At 42.8% G+C, this 21,620-nt stretch overlaps 2 protein-coding genes across 3 annotated transcripts; one reads left to right on the top strand and one right to left on the bottom strand.

Moving 5' to 3' along the window:
• The first annotated feature begins 1,242 nt into the window (after nt 1-1,242).
• MAD2L1 (mitotic arrest deficient 2 like 1) lies at nt 1,243-3,641 on the top strand. Its single transcript, XM_056489981.1, has 5 exons — nt 1,243-1,368; nt 1,547-1,693; nt 1,799-1,919; nt 2,231-2,334; nt 2,815-3,641. The coding sequence occupies exons 1-5, from the start codon at nt 1,287-1,289 to the stop codon at nt 2,985-2,987; spliced, it is 627 nt and encodes a 208-aa protein (XP_056345956.1). The 5' UTR covers nt 1,243-1,286; the 3' UTR covers nt 2,988-3,641.
• A 412-nt stretch (nt 3,642-4,053) lies between these two features.
• On the bottom strand, nt 4,054-8,522 carry RPL7L1 (ribosomal protein L7 like 1). Of its 2 annotated transcripts, XM_056489978.1 has the most exons (7): nt 7,886-8,174; nt 7,649-7,757; nt 5,928-6,091; nt 5,639-5,776; nt 5,292-5,401; nt 4,912-5,124; nt 4,054-4,669 (listed from the first exon to the last, which is right to left on the bottom strand). In XM_056489978.1, the coding sequence occupies exons 1-6, from the start codon at nt 7,900-7,902 to the stop codon at nt 4,916-4,918; spliced, it is 747 nt and encodes a 248-aa protein (XP_056345953.1). In that variant the 5' UTR covers nt 7,903-8,174; the 3' UTR covers nt 4,054-4,669; nt 4,912-4,915. The 2 variants fall into 2 exon arrangements, with proteins under 2 accessions (XP_056345953.1, XP_056345955.1); XM_056489980.1 differs by lacking the exons at nt 4,054-4,669; nt 4,912-5,124; nt 5,292-5,401; nt 5,639-5,776 and adding an exon at nt 8,270-8,522 and having other exon boundaries at nt 7,886-8,179.
• Nucleotides 8,523-21,620: the final 13,098 nt, after the last annotated feature.

Below are 21,620 nucleotides of genomic sequence, written 5' to 3'. Positions count from 1 at the left end.
ATTAAATTATTCAGACCCTTTCAGAACTTCAGCACATGACTTCAGGACTATACCATTTGTTTTAATCACAGCAGCCTGAACCCTGAGGCAAACCATACTTCCTCTTGGATCAAAACTGGAACCAAGAGAAAGCCTGAGCTTTCGAGAAAAATTGCTTTATTACAATAAAATAAGCAATCTCACCATCAATTCACTCTCTTAGCAGCTGGCCCACTGTACTGTGTAATGACCACATGGTTTTTATCCTCAGTATAAATATTTCTGTTTTGAATGCAACTTCATTTTAAGACTGTTCAATTAGTTTGATTCAAGGGCAATATGGGTATGTAACACAGGTATACCTTAGATGGTAATATCAGATAATGCTTTGGAAAAATCACATTCAGGGAATAATTTCATTTGCATCTCTTCTGTGCCCAGCAAATCCATTAATTTTCATTTTCTTGCCTATAATTGATTTTATCAGCTAATTAGCTGACCACTTTGTTACTATTCCAGCAGACCACAACTCTCCTCTTCATATTATTAACATATTTCAACATCTACTTGTTTTGCTCAGTGTCTCTTACCTGTTGACCTCTGCCAGAGCTTCCTCCACTGCTGGCCGCAACTTCTCCCTTAGTGTCCCTGTAGTAACAGGACTGAAGTTGTTGGACCAAGCAGAAAATTCCCTTCACCAAGGCAGCCAAACAACCCAAATACCTATTAACCCTTTATTTATTTATTTTTTTCTGGAGTTATTGTGGACTGAAGAAAGAAACGTTTATTCTGCTTTCCCACGTTCTTCCCACCTGCCTTTTGGCAGTGCTCGCAGGAAAGTATTTTTATTTGGAACAGCTACAGCGTGACTTACACCATGAAGGCCACCAATACATCGTGAATGAAGTATTTGCCCAATTCATACCTGGAAAGTACCATTTTTAGGTTGATAAGGTGAAGTACATGGAGGCAAAGGCCGAAAGGCGCCTCGCCACAGCATTCCCGAGGCAGAGCTCCTCACTCGCCCCGCCCCGCGCTCCCCTCAGCCCCGCCCACAGGCGCACCGGGAGCGGGCGGGGAGCTGAACATGGGGGAAAAGCCTTTCCTTTCCAACCGGGCAGCCCCGGGATCCCGCCCGTTTTCTATGGATAAGGAGGGGCACAGGGAATCGCCCTTCCCGGAGGGAAAAGCCGGCGGGGCGGCCTGAGGCGGCGCGCGCTCCCTCAGCGCGGCGGCGCGCGCGGGAAGGGGCGGGGCCGGGCGGGGGCGGGGCCGCATTCGAAACGGGCGGCGGGGAAGCGGCGGCCATGGCGGCGCAGCAGCAGCTCGGCCGGGAGCACCAGGGCATCACCCTGCGCGGCAGCGCCGAGCTCGTCGCCGAGTTCTTCTGTGAGGGGGCCGCGGGGGGCACCGGGGACCGCGCGGCGGGAGAGGGAGGGAGAGGAGGAGGGCGGGAGGGAAGGTGAGGGGGTGGGAGGCCGCGTCTTGTGGGGAGACATGGCCGCCGGCTGGGCGTGGGGGGGGGGTGTGGTACACATCCCTTTCCCTCTCCGTCTAAATCGCGCAGCCTATGGAATCAACAGCATCCTGTACCAGCGGGGCATCTACCCCCCCGAGACCTTCACCCGCGTGCAGAAGTACGGGCTCACCCTGCTGGTCACCACGGACCCCGAGCTGGCCAACTACCTCAACAACGTGACGGAGCAGATGAAAGGTGCGGGGCGCTCCCTGCCGTGTCCCTGCCGTGTCCCTGCCGTGTCCCTGCCGTGTCCCTGCCGTGTCCCTGCTCGCTCTAAGTGCCTGCCTTGGCTTCTTGCAGAGTGGCTGTACAAGTGCATCGTGCAGCGCCTGGTGGTGGTCATCTCCAGCATCGAGAGCAGCGAGGTCCTGGAGCGGTGGCAGTTTGACATCGAGTGTGACAAAACTGCAAAGGATGACAAGTGAGTGCTGCGGTCCCTCCACTCCCTCTCTTCCCTGAGTACCGGTGCAGGCACAGGATCGATGCCGTGGATTATTCCTTCATACCCTTCTCAGTGCCCTGCCCTCTGCAAACCAGTCATTATATCATTGAACACAAAAACAATACAGAAGACCAGCTATCACTTAACTTTTCTAAGGACTTAAAAATGTCACTGCTACTCTAAAAATACTGTAGCAGACAGACTATCAGAACTTTACAAAGAGAACTGTATTTAGAGTAAACACAGCACAGTATAAGTTTTCTCTCTTACCAGTTTTCTTACTTTTCCAGTGGACCACGAGAGAAATCTCAGAAGGCAATTCAGGATGAAATTCGCTCTGTCATCAGACAAATAACTGCCACAGTAACCTTCCTGCCACTCTTGGAATCTGCCTGTGAGTGTTCTGAACTGCACTAAAGAAATGAAACACTATTGAAAAACCTCAGCAACTTTCTATCTTCAGAAAATATTTTCTGGTTTTCTGAGGCTTTTTTAAGTATTACACATTGTGTGCTATCACATTTATGAGACAGCATTTTGTTAGACTGAGATCAGGATAGAACTTGAGGTGGCTTAACAAACTAGATGACATTAGTATGTATGCCCTAAGGAATGCAAGTTTTAATTAATAATTTAATAATTTGAAGTGTTATACAAGCTGTGTTATACAGCACTGTAACATGTTTAAAAAAATTGACACTCACTTGAGAAAACTAAAATGGCCTCATGTGAATATAACTTATTTTAACTATTTTTTTTTTCACGTGACTAGTATCAGTGTAACTTCTGAAAACCTTGGCCCTTGTCTCGAGTTCTAGAAGATGCACTCCAAACCTGCTATCTCTTATGGTGATTTGTTCTCCCTTGCTCCCAGGTGCCTTTGACTTGCTGATATACACGGACAAAGATCTGGCAGTGCCAGAGAAGTGGGAAGAGTCAGGACCACAGTTCATAGCCAATTCGGAAGAGGTGCGGCTGCGTTCCTTCACTACCACAATCCACAAAGTCAACACCACAGTGGCTTACAAGAAGGACCCTGCTCCCTAAGACACAGGGGAAGTTCTGTATGTGTAAATATCACCTTGTATAGTTTCTGTTCATCATGCAGCTAAGCCATGAACATATCATTACTGTGCCCTTGATGAAGTATGACACAAAGACAACGTACCTGTCTCTGAGAATGTGACACTAGACTAAGCTCGGCATCATTTTCAGAGATTTTAAAAAGGTATTCATGGTCATAGTTCAATTCTTGCTTTACTAATGGTGTGTTAAACCACTGCCTCTGCTAGAAACACTGCCTAAATCTAGGATTAGCTGCTAGAATTGTGTTCAAATCCTGTAATTTTATATTTTAAACTTATTTTAAAACTGCTTCCTGTTAGCAGTCTTAAGTTCTCTGCAGCAACTAAAATAATCTCATTCCTAGTGTGCCAGTTCTCATGTTAAAAGCCTGGGCTGTTTTATTACCAGAAATAACCCTAAAAAGAATCAACCAAGTAATTCTTGTACCTCTCTACAATGGAAGCAGCTGTGTATCAGGAAAACTTTAAACACATGAAGCCTTGTATTTTAATGACTACTGGGCTCTACTACTGGGACAGAGGTCTTCCGTGTATGTTTGTAGTGTCTGTCCAGCATTTTCTGTGTTTGTTTTCTTGTTTTACAGAATAAAGCTTCAAGTTTTATAGTATTCTCTAATTCAGAGTCTGCAGTCCTCTTTATTTCAAATGGTTTTATGAATGTTACATCCTAGTTTGCAGCTGTCACACACGTAACACCCAAAAGGCATCTTCCATGTTGTTACTTAACTGCTTCCTTCCTGAGTCTCCAAGTGATGTGCAGTCTATATGAAATACATTCATTGATTAACAGTTTGATCCCACCTAGGCCTTCAAATAACAATTTAAACAGACTAATGACTAAGCACAGTGCCTTCCATATTTATTAAACAGCACTTCATCTATTCTTACCCATTTTTGTAGTAGAAGAAATTAGGGACTTAAAACTCTGGAACTTTTAGACTCTTCCATGGTTTTGTTCACTTCCTTCACTAAATTCATTCCAGCCAGAGTGTTTAGCTGTTTTTTCCACTCTTACAGTGATGTAGGACTTTCTGTTATCACAATAAAATTTCAGAAGTTTATTTAAAAAACATTGATTACATATACCCCACCCCACACAACTGTATTACAACCTTTTTGGGCTTTCCTATTTCCAGGAAATAATCCTCTCCAGCAGTCCCAACCTAGCAGATGTTAAAAAAGAAAAGGCAGTCCTCTTTAAATCAGGAGCAAAAAAACCCATAATTTTAAAAAATAAATACAATCTAGGTACTTAAAAAGTTACATTAGTCACTGCTGGGGTTTGTGCTGCAGTAACAGAATACCCTGGTGTTTTCTTTTGCCTGTCAGCACAGTTGTGACTGCACTAGAAGCAGGTGCACTTCAAAGAGTGAAGTCTGCAGTAGTGAGCACAAAAGATACTTATTTTACAGAGATGCAAAAGTCAAATTGCTCCAAGAAGCTCTTTCTTGTACCAAACAGAATTTATCTTCTTTAAGAAGGGCCAGCCCAAAGTCCATCTCCTCCATCATCTCTGTATTTCTTCTTTTATAGAGGCATCAGCAGTCAAGAGAAGTTGCATACAGATCATTGCATGTAGATAATGTCCATGAAAGGTACATGTGAAAAGGAACAAGTTGTAATCCCGAAATTTTCATAAAGACCCTGCAGAACAGGAAAGAAAATAAAAAGTAAGTCATACCAATCTCCCAGGAACCAAGCCTTCATGGAGGTGTCCAAGAGCATGTGCTGATTCCTAATGGGACCCACACTCTTGATTACTTTCCCCTACTCTGAGGTCACTGTTGTAGAGTGACGATGAAAAGCAAGGGAACCCTCTCCATCTCCAATGGCAGTGTGGCTGTCCTTAGGAAAGGCTCAGAATTAGCCCAGCAGGCAGGGCTCACCTGGCTAGTTGAGCTGACGGATGAGCTGGTTGATGGCATCACCTCTGTAGCCAGGCTTGCCCATCTCCTTGAGGAAACCCACTCTGTTCCGCGACGCGTGGCGCGCCACCGACAGGTGGAACGGCCACAGAAAGCTGGTTACTCTTTTGAAATACCTCCCAGTTGTGTAGATTTCATGAATAAGGTCTTCCAGGCAAATGATACCACAGCCGCCTGCGCAAGAAAAAAAAAAAAAAAAAAGAGATGTCCAACTGTATCACCTTTCCTCACACTGCTCCAGAATTGCCAGCTCTCCCATTTGGCAAGATTTTGTCTCTCCTCACACTTTCAGGTCGGAATAAACTCTCAACATCTAATTTTTTCCTCACCCTCTTCCTTACCTAAATGCTCCTCTATCAGCATGTTATCTGTCAGAGGCACCCTCTTCTTCTTGATCTTGGCTTGGCCCCTTTTCAGGATGAGCTCTCGTACAGATTTCAGGTTAGGCTGCCTGTGCAGAAACAAAAATCAGATTCTGCAAGAGAGACACGATGCAGAGGGAAGCCCCATCACACTTCCTTGTGCAGAGGTGGTGAAGTAACCAAGTTGTGTCAAGTACAACGAGAAAAGGGGCAATAACAAGTTTCATGTGAAGCAGATTAAGTTTTGACCATTACTGGAGAAGAAATGGATGTGTGATAGCAGCTGGAGAATCCAAGGACCCCCAGGTGATGGGAGGGTTACGCACCCCCAGGCCACGTAAGGCTCCACAATCCGCAGCATCTTCAGCATCAGCGGGCTCAGCTTCACAAATATCCCAGTGTAATTCTTCTTCAGCCGCAGCAACTCTATCACTTTTCTCACCCTCTTAGTCACTCCCTTAATGCTGAGGAAAACAACATTTATTAGTAACCACACTTCTCTAGTACAGGGACAAAAGGCCTCAGATCAACCTGCCTGGGTTGATCCCGCTGCCTTGGCACAGAAACGACACAACAAAGGGGAGCAACAATAAAGGAGCAGGGGAAGGCTCTTACTCCACAATCCTCACAGCAAAGGCCAGTTTGCTCTCCTGAGGTGCTGCTGCCTGCCCAGGCCTCTGCTCCATGCGCCTCAGCCGGGTGTCATCCCGGCGCTTGCGCCACGAATCCCGAACAAAGGTCTCCAGCCGCCTGAACTGGATCTGCTTCCCCTTCTGCTGCTACAGGCAAAAGGAAACAAAGCGTCACACATCCCAACAGTCTCAGAGGTTTAACCTGAAAGGCCAAATGAAATGCAGAAGTAGTGAACTATGTTCTTTCAGCTTTGGAAGAAGTAATAAAATTAACTTGATTATGTAAGCCCAAGGGAGACAGAACTGAGGGACAACACAGGAATTTACACACAACTATTATTTACGAATGGTGAACAAAGAGTCTTTCCCCAGGAAAAACACAAATTAGGGAAAATGGAGCAAGACCCAAGATACTTCTAGGCACAGCTACACACGCAACCCAGCAATGGCTGGGAAGGCCAGAAACCATATGTGGGCAAAACAGCAATACTCTAGTGTGACTCAAAATTACCCTCCAACAGAAAGTAACTGTAGTTAAAGTCCTTTCCTACACAGGCATACATGTAAAAAAAATAAACTTCAACCATTCAAGTAATATTAAGTATTGCTAATTTAAACAGAGAATACCTGATTCACTCAACAAAAAGTCCTTCCATTATTACTAGAAAATGTAACATTTTTAAAATTAAACAGATGCTTAAGTGCCTCTCTTGAGCTTAGGAATGAGGACATCCACCAAGTCATAGTGTCTTCTCATACGGACAGGACTTGAAAATGCACAGCTTTACACGATTATATTTAAGATACTCTATTGGTTAAATTAGCAGGCCATTTTAAATTAAAGAACCTAACGTTGTGTGTCTCCTGTTCTACTTCACCTTGTAAATCACCCATGAAATTGGTTTGAATTTTCAAAGCAGGCAGACCTCATCAAAGTCTCATCACTAAGGTCCTTTTCTTTAAGATTCTTTAAGAGTGCTTATGCTTCCACCTTGGAAATACAGCAAGCCACTGAAGCTTTTAAAAATGTAAACGTGGTATCAAAAATGGCAGGAGTTTTGCACGTAATCCCACAAAATTTACTGGGAAAGCTTTAGGACTACGGGGGTACAGTTGAACAGGTCTCAGACGTGGAATTAGAAAGGTTTGCTGTGCTCTGCCAGTCTGGAAATAGCAGTGTGTATAGGATGTGTCTGCACTAGGACATGCGCTACCCCACACACAGAAAAAGGCATCACCGTGACCTGTGTTGCTCTAATGGATAAATAAACTCCAAATGCACCCCCAGGAAAGCATGGTTCCCACTGCAGGGTTACAACACAAAGGAGCTTTCAGACAGTGAAATCCCAGGGCAGCAGAGACAGCTCAGCAACGCTGCAGTTTCCCACAGGTGGCTGCGAATACCTGACCACCACTGACCCAACAGGAAAAAACTCACAGTCTTCCCTGTATTTCTGTTTCACTGAACCAACCTGTAAAATACTGTCCCCTTTACAAGGCCCAGACACACGCAGAAGATGCTGAGGAACTCAAGCTCCCCTCGGAACCCCGAATGCGATCCCTGCCCCCCGCGGCGCTCGGGCACCCCTCACTGAGGGGCCCGACCACTCGGATCATTTCCCAGCAATTTCACGGAATTGCGATTCCCTCCTCCGCTGGACGAGCTGGAGCTGCAGGACCAGGCTCTGCCGGGAGCCGCCGTACCTTGCGCTTGTTGAGCAGCGCCTGCTTGGCCTGGGTGGCCTTGATGGCCAGGTACGCCTTCCTCTTCTTCAGCAAGTTCTCCGGCACCAGCGGGATCCGCCGCCTCGGCCTGCGGGGGGGACAACCCGGTCACATCCCGGCACATCCCGGCACATCCCGACCCCCCGGGCCGCCCCAAGCCCGCGGATGGCGGCGGATCCCGCATTCCCCCCGTCCCTCCCTCCACACCGCACTCACTCCTCCAGCTCCGCCATCTTGCCGGGCTGCGCCGCGCATGCGCGGGGACGCGCTCGCCTTCCCAGGGATCGCAGAGCGCCGGGAAGCGCCGGGAAGCGCCGGGAGTCCCGGCGGGCAAGGAATGGCTTTGTCCAGGAGCCAGCCGTGCGCTCGCCCAGGGCATCCACCCGCGGGCAGCCCGGGAGAGGAGCGGGCACGGGGACACCGCCTCACCCGCAGGTGGTGCCAGAGCCTCAGCTCGGTGCGGTGGTGCTGGCGTGTGTGTTCCTGGTGTGCTCCCTCCGCTCCGCCGTGCTGGAAGGAAGAGGGATGGATGTGTGTCGTTGAAATCATTGTCACACTCTGAAAAAATTTTCATTTACACTGACCGCAGTGTCCTCTCACCAGCCTTGCTGGGAGGTTCGGTGGGTCCCGCTGCTCGCCTCGGTGGTTCTGCAACACTCTAATAAAGGAGCCCACTTGTGTTTCCACACCTAAAACATGAAAATCTGTAGTTAGGAACTCCATCCCAAATGCCAGGAAGAACACAGCCCTCGGTGAGCAAACACAACTCCCCATTTTTTTGGATATGAGACACAAAGCAACAAACTTATAAATAATCAGACACTTTTCCCATAACTTCACAGATTTCACCCTGACTTACAAAAATACTTTAAACCTCTGGTAGCTCCCAACGGAGAAAGTGGCCCATTTAAATGTACAAATAAACGTGCTTTGTTTAGCAGGAGGGAAATGCAAACAAACTCTCGGGAATTCCATTATTAACAGCAAGGAAACAATAAGAAAGTTAATATTTGAGGTGCTGTTGCTATGAAATGTCTCCCAGCACAGCAGCATTCCTAGGCTGACTCTTTAAACTTAAACCAGTAGTCATACTGTTTTAAGGAATGGATATTCCAATGTCCCTGTTTGCAGGGATACCCAAGAATAGTGTTCCCACTTTCCTGGACAGCAACCTGTTGTACACTGGCCTTCAGCACTCTGAACTCCAGCACACAAAATTTTAGGGCTCTGATTCCAAAAGCCAAGTCAGGAAATGAGGTGGGATGTCAGAAGTCCATTAAAGTTCTTGCCTTGTTTTCTCATTCCATGAGTGTAAAACCCCATTAAATTAATTTCAAATCCCACAAAATCTTTATTGACGCTGTGTGCAGTCTCAAAACAGCAAAAGGGCTTCAAGTCCATCACTCTCATCACTGAACTATGCCCCAGTCTGAAATCCATCTGTAATGCATTCCTTATTAAAAGAGCCAAAGAAATTAAATTTTGTTTATTTCACCAGTGATCTAATCTTGGGAATATTTTAATAAGGAAAGTACCTTGTGATCCTAAATTATGCCTGTTTTCAGATCTTTTAGGGAAAAAGTTTATACGATTTGGAAAGATGCCCAGGAACTACTCCATACACACACTCAAACCAATAATTAATAGAGAGAAGAGCTGGGTGATCCAAGACTTTCTTTCATGAAAATAGCAGTCATATGGAGATAGACTTATATTTCATAAAAATATTTTTGAAAAACACAGTGGACAGATGCATGGGTTTATTATTTTCAAAATAATCTTCCTTAAGATGGGCATTTTTGTCAGAAATCCTGCACATTCCCTGCAAAAGGAGCAATCTGGGTATAATGAAAACACATGGATGAGACTTATGCAGGTGTGTACCCCCAGTTAGTGGCACCTGATATGTAAAATTGAAAAGGCTAAAACATAAAACTTGTCTTTGTGTCTCCCTGGAAAAAAACGGGGGCAAAACAATTCATTCTTTAGTGGTGCTAATTTGTCAGCATTAATGGAAAATATTCCAGTTTCAAAAGCTTGATTTGACAATAACTATTGTGAATAATTCCCTGGAAGAAAAGCAGACTACTAATAAAGCCCTGGCGCTATTTGCAATTATTGTCCCTGGAAATTATATCTGGAGTTTTAAGTTACGAATATTAAATTACAGATTTATATCTGTCAGAATGTTCTGACACTTTCTAAATGAGTGATGGTACCTATTTACAAGTTTCTAAAATGAAACATTTGTAAGAATTAAAATGTAAATTGATTTTGTTTTACTTCTAACGCACTTGTAAAGGCCTGGCTAATGAGCCTGAAATAGAGCTTCAAACTGTTTTTCAATTACAATAAACAGCAGTGAAAGTAATTTATTTTTCTGTCTTGTCTATAAGAGAGTGCTCATAGTGGCTGCAATTTGAGAGTACAACAAATTTAATTGTATCTTTAAAGAGAAGTGGAGGTAAAAATAGACATCATTATATGTGGTCTCCACAGGTCTCCATGACCTCTCTCCTTCTTCCACAGGGATGAAAAGCTGCATTTTATTTGGGAGAAAGACCAATTCAATTATGTCTGAGATGAAAGACAGTGACAACAGAATAGGAGTCTTTCCCACACTCAGTAATTGGGAATACTACCTCCTACTAGATTACTTTTTAATTGAACCTTTGAGATAATGATGCCATTTAGGTTGTGGAAGCATATTAATAAGTACACCACAGCATAAACTATTCATAAAAATACTACAGTCTGGGGAGCCATAAAAAGAGATGGAATGGAATAACCTGATTAAGAAGTTTATCATGTCAGTGTAGACAACTCAATAGGAGATGCTTTGTATAGACATATAATGCTCCGTGTCCTAAACATCAGTGATTCTGATACAATGTGGTGGGTGGTGGGTGATAACCTCTCTTTTTTAAAAGAAAGAAAGCATATAATTATTTTTATTTTATGGCTCTAGTTACTGACACAACTACGTAAAATCCTTTTGCAAGTTCAGTTAGGGAGACTAGGGAAACACAGTCAGTTTTTTCAGCAGAAATAGGAATCAGAAAAGGATTAAAACATAATAAATGAGAAATGACCTGCAGTAATTAATATAAAATCACAGCAGAGTAGTTTCACTGGTTTGTAGCAAGGTTGAGCTCTGAAGGAAGGCCTGAGTGCTGTGACAGAGCAATAGGGCTATAAAAGTCCTTTCACTTTTTTCCCCTGTTAATTTATGCAGGGAAAGTCCTGATTGGAGTATTTGATTTTGCCTGCTTACTAGGCTGAGTGCTAAGGCAGTGAGACAGCAGATAAAAATCAGTAAAAGTACAGCAATGATTCACAATTTTTTATATTCAGTGATGGGCTTAAGGCAAAATAATAAGCTTGAGAGTAAGATTTCGGAATTATTAGAGACAGATAAAAATTTCAGCTTAATGCTTAGAACAACAGAATAGTAATTGAAAATTATTGGAGAAGGGGCAAAGAACAAAGCAGAAACTGATTCCACAGTGTAGCCTCTCACACCCAAAGCTGGATGCTCCAGCTTTGGTCAGTCATCTTTCTTCCATCTGTCCATCCCATACCTCCACCCACCTGCCCCCAGGACAAACTTGGAAAAGGTTCAGAGAAAGAAGATCAAACACAGGGAATAGTTTCCATCTGTGGAGCAGTTACATAGACCGGACCCGCCAGCTGGGAGAAAGGTGTCTGAGGAAAGATAAAATAGTTGGTAAAATGATAAAAGCTGGGATAATTCCTCCCTCTTTCTTTCAGCACAAGAGGAAGGGATCCTCAGATGAAGGTAGCAGGAGGCAGGTTCACAGCAAATAATGTATTTTTTCTCAGCACATGAACTTGTGTTGAAGACCCAGACCTCTCAGTCACTGGAGGAGTTACACATTCCAGCCATGCATCTCCACTCACCTCTCCCTTCCCCAGTGGATCTGGCCTTTCTGCTACCTCAGCTCTAACCCTTCCATTCAACTGAGATCTACCTCATTTTATATTTGTCCTTAGAAACATTAGAAAAGGCAGACAGAAGCCAGTTTCTTTACCTGCATACAGAGGGGCTCATTTAATCTGAATGCACGCTCTTCCCCTCTGTTCACCTGCACTGTGTCCCATTTTCCTGCCTTTGAAGTCCATCCTTTCCAGTCTTTAAAGAGCTTTGGATAAATGCATCCTCTTCCTGCAGTGATCTATTATCAGCACTGTCTGAAAGGCAGAAGGATGAGGAAAATTTGCCACAAACCTGAGGAGAGGTGGAATGAGTGAGAAGGGAATCCAGGAGCTGTGTAGCTCCAGGTAGCATTGCCTGGACCACAGCTGTGGAGAGCACCTGCAGCAAGCAAAGCCCAGTTGCTTGGCTCCAGCAGCTTGGAGCATCGTTGCCCAGTTGTAACAGTGATCAATGAGCTGACAGACTGAGACTGCAGGGGCACTTCATCACCTGGAAGAAAAGGGTATGAGATAAGGGGAATGCCTCAACAGGAATAAACTACCGAAATCCAAAGCAACTCTGCTGCTCCTCTGTGCTGTTCTCAGCAAGACTTGATTCTTCCCTGAGAGTTTTCCATAACCCCTGGTGGGATCAAGGCCTTTCTATATCAGACACTGTGTTCTCACATCTGAGAGAGTTTCTGACTCAGGAGACTCCCTTAGGAAGAGCTCCTAAAGGGAAACCAGGTCCTGTTTCTAAACCAGTCAGCAGCATGACAAGCCTGCCTTGCTAGTTCAAATTTTCTATACATTATACTGTAATTTATTTTTTATATATTTTATAGAAAAAGCAAAAGATTCCTCATCTTTTTTCCTATTTTTTAATAGTAAGAATAATCTTCTTCCTGTCAGTACACAAACCCAATAGTGAAAGAAATCACTCGAGTGCAGGTGTGCTTCAAATAAATGCTAATTATCAAAACTATCAAATAAATTTTCAAAAGAGCATCTCCCACCTTGGCATCTGACACACTGCAGTTGTAGCTGAAAAATGCTGACAAACGCATGCTATTTTTTTCTTTAAACCAGTTTTGTCAAGGCACTGCCTAATGTAAGAGTTGGTGCTATGTGAGAAGGCAGAGCTAATTAGGCAGGTAGGTTTTATCAAAGAAGAGAAGGCTTTAAATCTGCAGCAGAGGGAAGAGCCTGACCTACTTTGTGTATATCCTGGTGCTTTCATTTCAGGTGTTTTCACAGTCTTCCTAAATTCCCCATATAGCCAATGTAGAAAGGCTTTGTGTATTTTCATAGTGCTTAATTTAATTGCTTTAACTCAGGTTTCAGTATCTCCCTGTCAAAGAAAAATCGTTCCTCACAGCCTTTTAGACAGGAGATGGAAATGAATACCTTCAAACTCACTACATTCCCAAATCTTGAGATCTCTATTCAGAAACGCTTTAATATGAAGAAAGAATGGGAAATGACGGCTTCTCCATCTCTCGTTCTCTTCAGCTCCAGCCTGGCTCCCTGTCTGGGAGATAAGCTTCAATGAAAACACGTTATCTGCAGGATTCAGCACAGAGATAACAAGGTCAGTGTAATGGAGTGGCAAAATGCACTGCTGCAATGTGATCCTACTCCTGGTGTCAGAAGGAACATGGGGCAGGAAGAGGTGCCCATTCTGAGCTCAGCTCCACAGTTTACCACAGGGATTTTCCAGCTCCTGGTAGGGCAAGCCCTGGCACCCTCCTCTCTGGCACTTTGTACCCTGATTTCTGTGTGGAAAAAGCAGACATGCAGGGCAGGAAAAAGCCAGGAAACATTCCTGCCACATCCTAGTGAGGCCTAAGAACTGCAGACTGCCATTGCAGCACAGACCTATATAGCCTCGGGTGTGCTGGAGCCCCAGTATTTTATTTTGATCTAGATAAGGATTTAATTCAAAGAGGTCACCTCTTCATGGATACTTCAAAACCTGGAAGGCACTGCTGGAATTCAACCCTGTTATCTGTTTGTAATGATCTGAAGACACCTGGATTTAGTGGTGTTTTATTATTATTATTATGGATCACCCACCAGATGGTTTCAATAAAAATTCTTCAGATGATGAATAGCACATGAATTCCTGACATCACTTTAAAGGTTTGCTTTTCTGAATTTGCATTGGGGAAGTGCTCCCTTGGGCATGTGGTTTTTTGTTGCTGACTCTCTCCTCCAGTTTACAAGATACCACCTTTACAGGCTGCTTTCTGAATAATCACATCTCCCTTTGAGGTGTGGACACTTCTGCCAGCACACACAGGCCACTTCCACCGCTTTCTCTTTCTACAAACAGAAATTCACTGGAAAATTAATGTAAGGTTTTCCATATGGAGCTAAAAGGGAAATTTGGGGGATTTAGTGGAACAAATGGAAATATTTTTTTCTTCATTCACCCTAATTAAAATTAATACCACTTTGGCTCCAACTAACCCCAGTGCCTGTAAGGAAATGAGTAGCTCAAACCAGCAGCTCACTGAGCCGAGATGCTGCTGCACATATGGTCTGTGTGATCACGGATTGTTCCTGAGAAGAGCCCAGATGGGTTACAGCAAGCTTGCAACACACACAGCCAGGCTTTAGCCTCACTTGTTGCTGCTATTAACTTGTTTTAAGTTTCACTTTACTTCTGACTATGAGATACTCATCTATTGTCTGTTTTCACCTTAGGCACAGTCTCTTCAGTTGACGGTAATTCCTCAGTGTGTCTTGCAGCCCCTCTTTTAATGACACAAGTTTTACTGTACAAAGAAGCCTGACCAAGAACTGTGCATCTTTAACAGACTTCTCCAAACATATCACACCCTTACTCAGCAGAGGCATTAATAATCCCTGTCACACCTCTCAGTCCTTTGGGAAATTGCACTATCTGCCAGTAAAACTTTTCTTCACATTATTCCCTACGTGATCACTTAAAAGGAAACATTCTTCCTGGTTTTTTTTTAACTTGATTTTGAAGAGAAATATCTGTTTTGTTGTTTGTATGCTTGACAGGTTCTGTGGCTGCTGCTCATAAGGTGTAAAATATTCTCTTTCATCCCTTCCAAATTCTATTAAAATCTAGTGCTTAAGTTACTGTTCCCCTGAGCTTAACCCATCTTAATAAGTTTTAGATGCTTATTTGGCTTCTAAAATTTATCATCCATCTCCTAAATCTCTTTCCTTGCTTTAGCATACTCTTTGGAAAACACATGTCCAGAATATATTAAGAAAAATAATTACCCATGGTGCAAATAGAACAGTTTTGTTTGTTAGCAATTCGTTTTATGCCTGCAGTCCTAATGCTGGTGTTGGGCAGAAATTAAACATGGTATCTACAGGAGAAGGTTTATTCATGAAGCATGAGAGTATCAGTCTATGGCAAGCCAGCACACTTTTGCACCTCAAAAACACCAGTAGTTTCTTATGTTTTTGCATTTGTGGTATTGGAGCATTTCATAGAGATTTCGCACTGCGTTGACTGGAGAGACTGAATCAGAAATTCCACCCCTCTAGAGCTCCCCTTCCTTCCAGAAGTGCATTTTAAGCTGAAATTGCAGCTTTGGCCACATGCTCTGACAGTGTGTATTTCGTTACTTTCTGTCTTCAAGTCCTGGATCTTTATTATGCTGACTGTAAAATGGGATAAAAAATAAATAGAACTGTGCTAAATCTTAGTTTATATAACACTAATTTAATATGGAGCAATTAAAGCACAGCTAAAATAGAAACATGCCCTTTAGCCCAAAATTTAATTTCAGCTGAACTCATGTTCTTTCCAACATAACAGGAGGCCCATGCTAATTCTGTAAAAATGAACTTTTTAAGTTACACTTATTTGTTAGTAGCATTTTCATTAGGACTGACCAAAAAAAAAAAAAAAAAAAAGCCAAAAACTTAAGCTGAAATGTTTAAGCAAAAATATTTCCACAGATACATTACTTGCCTAGGAAATTATTCACTCTTAAAAAGCTATTACTTATTGAGATAGTCATAATTCTTTGTGATCTTGCCTTTTTTCATTTTGGTTGTTTTAAACATGCTACTTTTGAGAAACTTAGTCTCTTGATTTCACTGAAATCTGAGTTAAGCGTTTTCTTGGGAGAGGATTTACAAGGCAATAGGTGCTGTGGTTTGTGTTAAATTAAGTGTATGCAACAAAGGTGATGCCATGATCAACATGACAGTTGGACACAAAGATCCCATCCCCACAGGTGGGCACTGAAATCCCATCCTCTAATGAACAAATGTATTGCAAACAGAAGGTAAATATTTGTTGTGCCAAGTCTCATAGTTGCTTCTCTATTCTTTTTTCCCCAATCTCATTAAAACTGGATTACGGCTTAATATTGCTGTACTGTCTGCACTTGCCTACAGAGCAGCACAGCAAGACTGTTACTTGAGATTTTGAAACACTTTCACACTGACATAGATGAAAACGACCCTCAATTCTTGTGGAGGCAGAACAAGAGAAAGAATAGATGACAACAGAAGCCTGGCAAGTATGAAAATGAACCTTGGCTTCCATGGTAGGACTGAAAATTCAAAAAGAGACCGAGGAAGTGTGGAATAAACAGCCCTAGAAATGCATCTTCACTTACCAAATGTTACTGCACCAACTTAAGAAATCTTTGCAACAAAATTAGCACTGTCAAAGGAGCTCTGCTTCCCCAGACAAGGTCTCCACTTCTCTGAATGACTCAAGGGTTCACTTGCAACTGAGGAAAAACCTCCTGTGATGACTTTATCATTAGCTCTAGGTATTTCCCATCATTACACTCTGCAGGTAAAGTACCAAACAGAACAATTCCAGACATTAAACATGAACTGAGAGGCATCTGGGATCTTTGAAGAGACAGAAAATGTAATTTGATTACAGTTGCTCCATAGATAGCTATGAAAAAACTTCCTGTTTGAGAGGATTTTGCCCACATCCTCTAAAGAATAATACCAAACAATAATTGAAATTTATGCAGGGTCTTTGGATCAAGGAGCTTACAGAAGAGAAGTGGAATTGCTTCCACTAACCCAAGTTTTGTTCACATTTTATGAGCAGGACCTCAAAGTCAATGCTCAAGTTTGAAGCTGTGCCTCTTGGTAGGGCAGGATGGTGCTGACATTCATGTCACACTTGGCAAAAGTTGGGAAGACTGTGCCTGACAGACAAGATGCCCCTGATTATTCACCCACCATATAATCCAAATCCCGTGGGGCTGGTGCAGGGAGACCTGCTTCACCTTCTGTGCTTTTCATACAGGAGTTAAAGGCTGTAGGTGTAAGACCCAGATCCAGCTTCTTCCTCCATCTCTTCCCAGCAACCAAATTTCAAGTCTGAGCACACTCCTGTGGACTGCTGTCTCTGTTTGAGAGCAAATTAATTACAGGCACATTGGAAACATGAGCAAATTAAAATCTCTTGCTTTTTACGTTTGTGTCCTCTGGTCTGAATTTTCTGAGAGAAAATGGACAATTAAAACTGCACACAATTCCTTAGGAACTGCAAGTAGCCATGTGAGAGCCAGCACATGGCTGTGAGGAGGCTGCCAGAAGCTTGTGAAGGAATAATTGAAAGGACTAACAGGGAGTACCATATGCTCACAATCTGGATGTGGCCACAGGCAGCACGGAGCATGTAGCCAGACCAATGAGGGCCACAGGTGCCAACAGCTCTAGGAACCAAAAGAACAAATCCCTAAGGAAAGAATATCTAGGACATGGGCATCACTCAATGAAAGGATCTGCACAGATGAGTCCTAGAGCATTTTGCTGCATCTGTGCAAGATATTTCTGCAAATCCAGCTGTGAGTGGCTGGGGACGAATCAGGGATTGTTCCTCTGCCTCAGCCACCACTGTGTGCAGTGCAGTTTTTAAGCTAGAGCACTCCACTTTTGTGGAGTTTGTGCTAAAACAAGGACTTCTAACAGGCACATTGACAATAGAGACATATATCTTGCTCTGATGCTGTGACAGGAAGTGATGGACTGTTTAACTGTGGGCAGCACTGCCAGGAGACCCTGGCAGCTCAGCTTTTAGGGTCCCATGTGAGCTGAAAAGATGGTCTTGTTAGGGCAGATTCCTCATGGGAAAGGAATCTTCTTCAGGTACACCAGGGCTGTTCACAGCCTGGCCTGGAAAAGAAGATTAATGCTCCTTCCCACTGGCTTGAATGTTCTTGTATCTTACCATATATCTTGAAACAACACACTTGAAGAAATAAACTCAATTTTAAAAAGCCAGAGGTGAACTATTTACTGTTAGTATGTCCTTTTTACTCAGAGAGAAATGGTTAAACTCTTCCCAAAGTATCTGAGCACCAAAGACAAAGCTGCTTTTGCGTCAGCAGTGAAGATCTGGGACTCTACTCTTCTGGATACAGAATTCTCCTGTCTGAGCTGATAGCCAAGAGTGGACATTGGGAGAGCCTAAGCTCTGACTGTATAGCAGAGGTAAAGCACTGCTTACCCACTATAAAAGGAATAGATCTCAGGCCTGCAATGTCAGCAAAAGGAGGAAGACATATTAATGAAGTACTATAAATACAGAAGTGTTTATGGGACATGTTATATAACACTTCTCCTCGAGCTTTGTGCCTTCCCCTGTGCTGACAAACACCACGAAACATTTTATCTCTCTGCCTCTTTATATTAAAGGGAATCTAATTTCAAGAACAGAAACTGGGCCAGTATCTTATGATTTAAAGCTATAAATTAGCATTCATATGAGCAAAGAGTTTGCATCCTGTTCTATTTCCTGTTTCTATCCTACTTTCCCCCCCAAATAGTATTTTTTTTCTGTTTGCAGACAAATGCTGGGAGCAGGAGTAGTTCTACAATTTCAGAATGCACTTAAGAGATAAAAAAATATATCTTCCAAATGTGTTAATTGGAGAATTACACTAAAAGGTTTAAGTAATTTTTATGATGGTTGAGGTAATAGATGGCATCTGCTTTTCTTTGCAAATAAATGTCAAGTAGCAAGCCTACAATCCTAAAAGATGTGAACAGCTGCTAAGCAAAAAGAGGCCAAAAGTTGCAGTGGAACAAAGTATTTTCTTAATACGTTGTATACAAGACAGTCTGGCTTTGCCTGGTTAACATGAGGAGATGATATTAGATCCCCATATAATCCTCAAGTTGAAATAAAATGCAAATGCAGAGAAACTTCATCACAACCCATGGAGAAGAGTGAACACAGCAATGATGCTGCTGTCTCAAACACATCCAACTTCCATGAGAAATATGACAATAACACATATGTTTTAGTTTTTGCCATTTTCTCCAGAAAGAGGCGTATTTTGATAAATAGAATTTCTACCTCTGGGCTTTAAGGACAGTTTGTGTAAATAGTTTGATTTATAGTTGCTGGGTGCTGTGCTGGAAAGGAAGAGAGGGCCAGCCACGTAGGAAGTGGCCGACAGAAAGCCCGTGCTGTGGGAGTGCATCCCTGGAGTACATGCATGGGAGGGAGCCAGCTTTGCAGCACTGAGAGGTTCAGCTGGCAGAACACCAGGAACATTTTGCTCCCAGCTCAGAGTGAGTATGGGAAGAGGTTGGAAAATAGAGCACCTTCACAATATGTCATTTTTCATTGTAACTAAAAGCTGTCATGGCTTGAGGGAAGAATGTAGGAAAAAAGTGGAGCGGGAAAGAAAGCATATGGAAAACACAGGAGGAGAAAGAGTGTGAAAACATGGAAGAAAAAACAAGGAAAGAGGGTTAGAGTAGGTGGATAAATTAAAAGAGAATTAATAGGAGAAAAGAAAAAGGAATAGGAAAGGAGAAAAAGATCAAAGACTTTGGAAGTGGAGTGGATCAAAGACTTGGGAAGTGACCATGTCTGGGGCCCAGCAGGGCTGCTTGCAGGAGCAAGTCTTTATCTGGTCAGCTCAAAGGCCTGCCTGAGGTCCTTTTCACCCCTCAAGCCTTACCTTGGTTTTGCTGCCCACACGTGTCAGGGGCTCCATACAAGCAGGGAGAGGTGTCAGGGCTGGGGCAGGGTCTCAGCCAGGAGAGGACACACAGCATTTGCACCTGTGTTTTGCAGGTTATTTCCACTGTGCACAACAGCCCTGCCCTTTCACAGATAGCACAACAGCTACTCCAAATCTACTCTGCCTTTGGTTTCCTTGTTTTTCATGGGACTCATCTCTCCATTTCTTCAGTGGATACCTTTCCTTTCCTTACCATCCCTCTTGCACAGCCTGGATAACTCAGCTTTAGAGATGAAAGGAGAGCAGCTCTGGAATATCTAATGCAGGCACAAGCTTGCCTCTCTTCCCTAGGGTGTGGGGGAGCACTGGTTCCCAGTACAAGCCCAGTATAACAGGACAGGCAGGGAAAGCTGAGCTGGGGGCAGCAGCAATGCCTGGAGTCTGGCTGAAGCACAGAGCTGGCCAAGGACAAATCCATCTTGTGATTGCATTCAAGGCTTCAAAATCTGCTTTTGTTTCCACAAGGAATTAAAACAAACTCTTTCAAACATTTCTATGACACAGAATTGTGTTGAAACATCTGTTTTCTAGCTGAAGATATTTTTTATTACTCTTTTAGTTTGGATATGACCAAGGACTCAGTCCTAGATCCTTCCAATTAAATATTTTGATGTGAAAGACCATGGCTGTATCAACTGACCTTTTCCTTGGGTTACTGCTCAGATATGATACATACAGAATACCCAGTAAATAACTGAAAATTCTCTTTGTCTCTCTATGTATTTGCCTACAAATAAACTACCTTACACTCCCTCAATAATAAAAAATACAAAGAAAGATGCCATTTATTAAATTGTTAATTGAAAAATAATTTGGCTAATGCATGATTAAAGGATACTTCACAAGCTCCTATTTCTTTATTTGAGAGAGAAAGAAAACCTGAAACATGTTTCAAGCTCTGTTTCAAAGGGTTAATTTAATTCTTGGCAATGAAACTGAAAATTATTTCAGATTCAAAGAAAAGCTGGGCCAGGAGAGAAAGAACCAACTTCCAGGAAATGCAGCATTTTGGGGCAAGACCAAGGCATGTTGTCTTCTGAGCTGCTGAAAAGATTTCACACAGGAAAGAAATACTTGATATTGGGGTTCCAGCCAACACCAAAAATATGGAAAATGGAGGTTCAGTAAGCATAAAAAATATGTTTCATGCTAATTATTTTTTCACTTATGTTTCCCCTACAGAAGATTTGCAAAAACCTTTTTTCAAGGGATCTGTTTAGGCATTCCCTGTTAAAACCAGCAATATGAACCTACTTATTTTTATCATTTTAGTTTTAGTTCAAGTAAAATAAAAAAATTATTATATTTCAGATTTATAAGCTCTCCAAATGGAAAGCTGCTACATTATGATGAAAGTTATTTTGAAATATTAAAAGTAATTATTGCTAAGGATTAAGAATGCAAAGTAGTGAACTGAAGACTCCTGCTTTTTCTTATTGAGGAGCCTGAACTTTAAATTTCCATGGCTGTTTTTCTTATCCCCTCATCTGTGGAAGTCTTTGGAGTCCAGTAGGGATTCTAAGGATAAACACAGTGAACATTTTGTCTTTGCTATTTCCTCAGAAGTAGAGAACATAACTTTAGAGAAAGCATTACTAACTTCTGTGATCTGTCAAGTCATCTGAACATAAGGAATAAAATTAAACATTTCCCAGAGGAAAACAGACTTCAAGTCCATTAATTTGGACAAACTGTCATTGTGTTCTTCTTGATGTCAAATCTCATGAAGGAATTTGATTTCAAGAATGGTAGAACCTGCACAAGGAGTTGGAATTTGAGCTGGACAGAAAGAAAATGTGTAAAAGCTTTCCTGATATGTAAATATTATTTTTGTAGCCTATTTCCAAACACCTATCCATACAGCATTTGCTGATGCTTCACAGCCAAGCTGAGCTCACACATTGCTGGGCTGTTCCTCCTTGCACTCATGTAGAGGCATGGAACCAATGGAAAAGAGGGAGGAAAGCAGCAGGAAAATCAAACACCAGGCTTGCTTCTTCCCTTCC

The sequence above is a fragment of the Oenanthe melanoleuca genome, chromosome 4 (genome assembly GCF_029582105.1).
Source record: "Oenanthe melanoleuca isolate GR-GAL-2019-014 chromosome 4, OMel1.0, whole genome shotgun sequence".
Taxonomy (NCBI): Eukaryota; Metazoa; Chordata; class Aves; order Passeriformes; family Muscicapidae; genus Oenanthe; species Oenanthe melanoleuca.
This window is presented reverse-complemented; position numbering and strand designations above follow the sequence as displayed.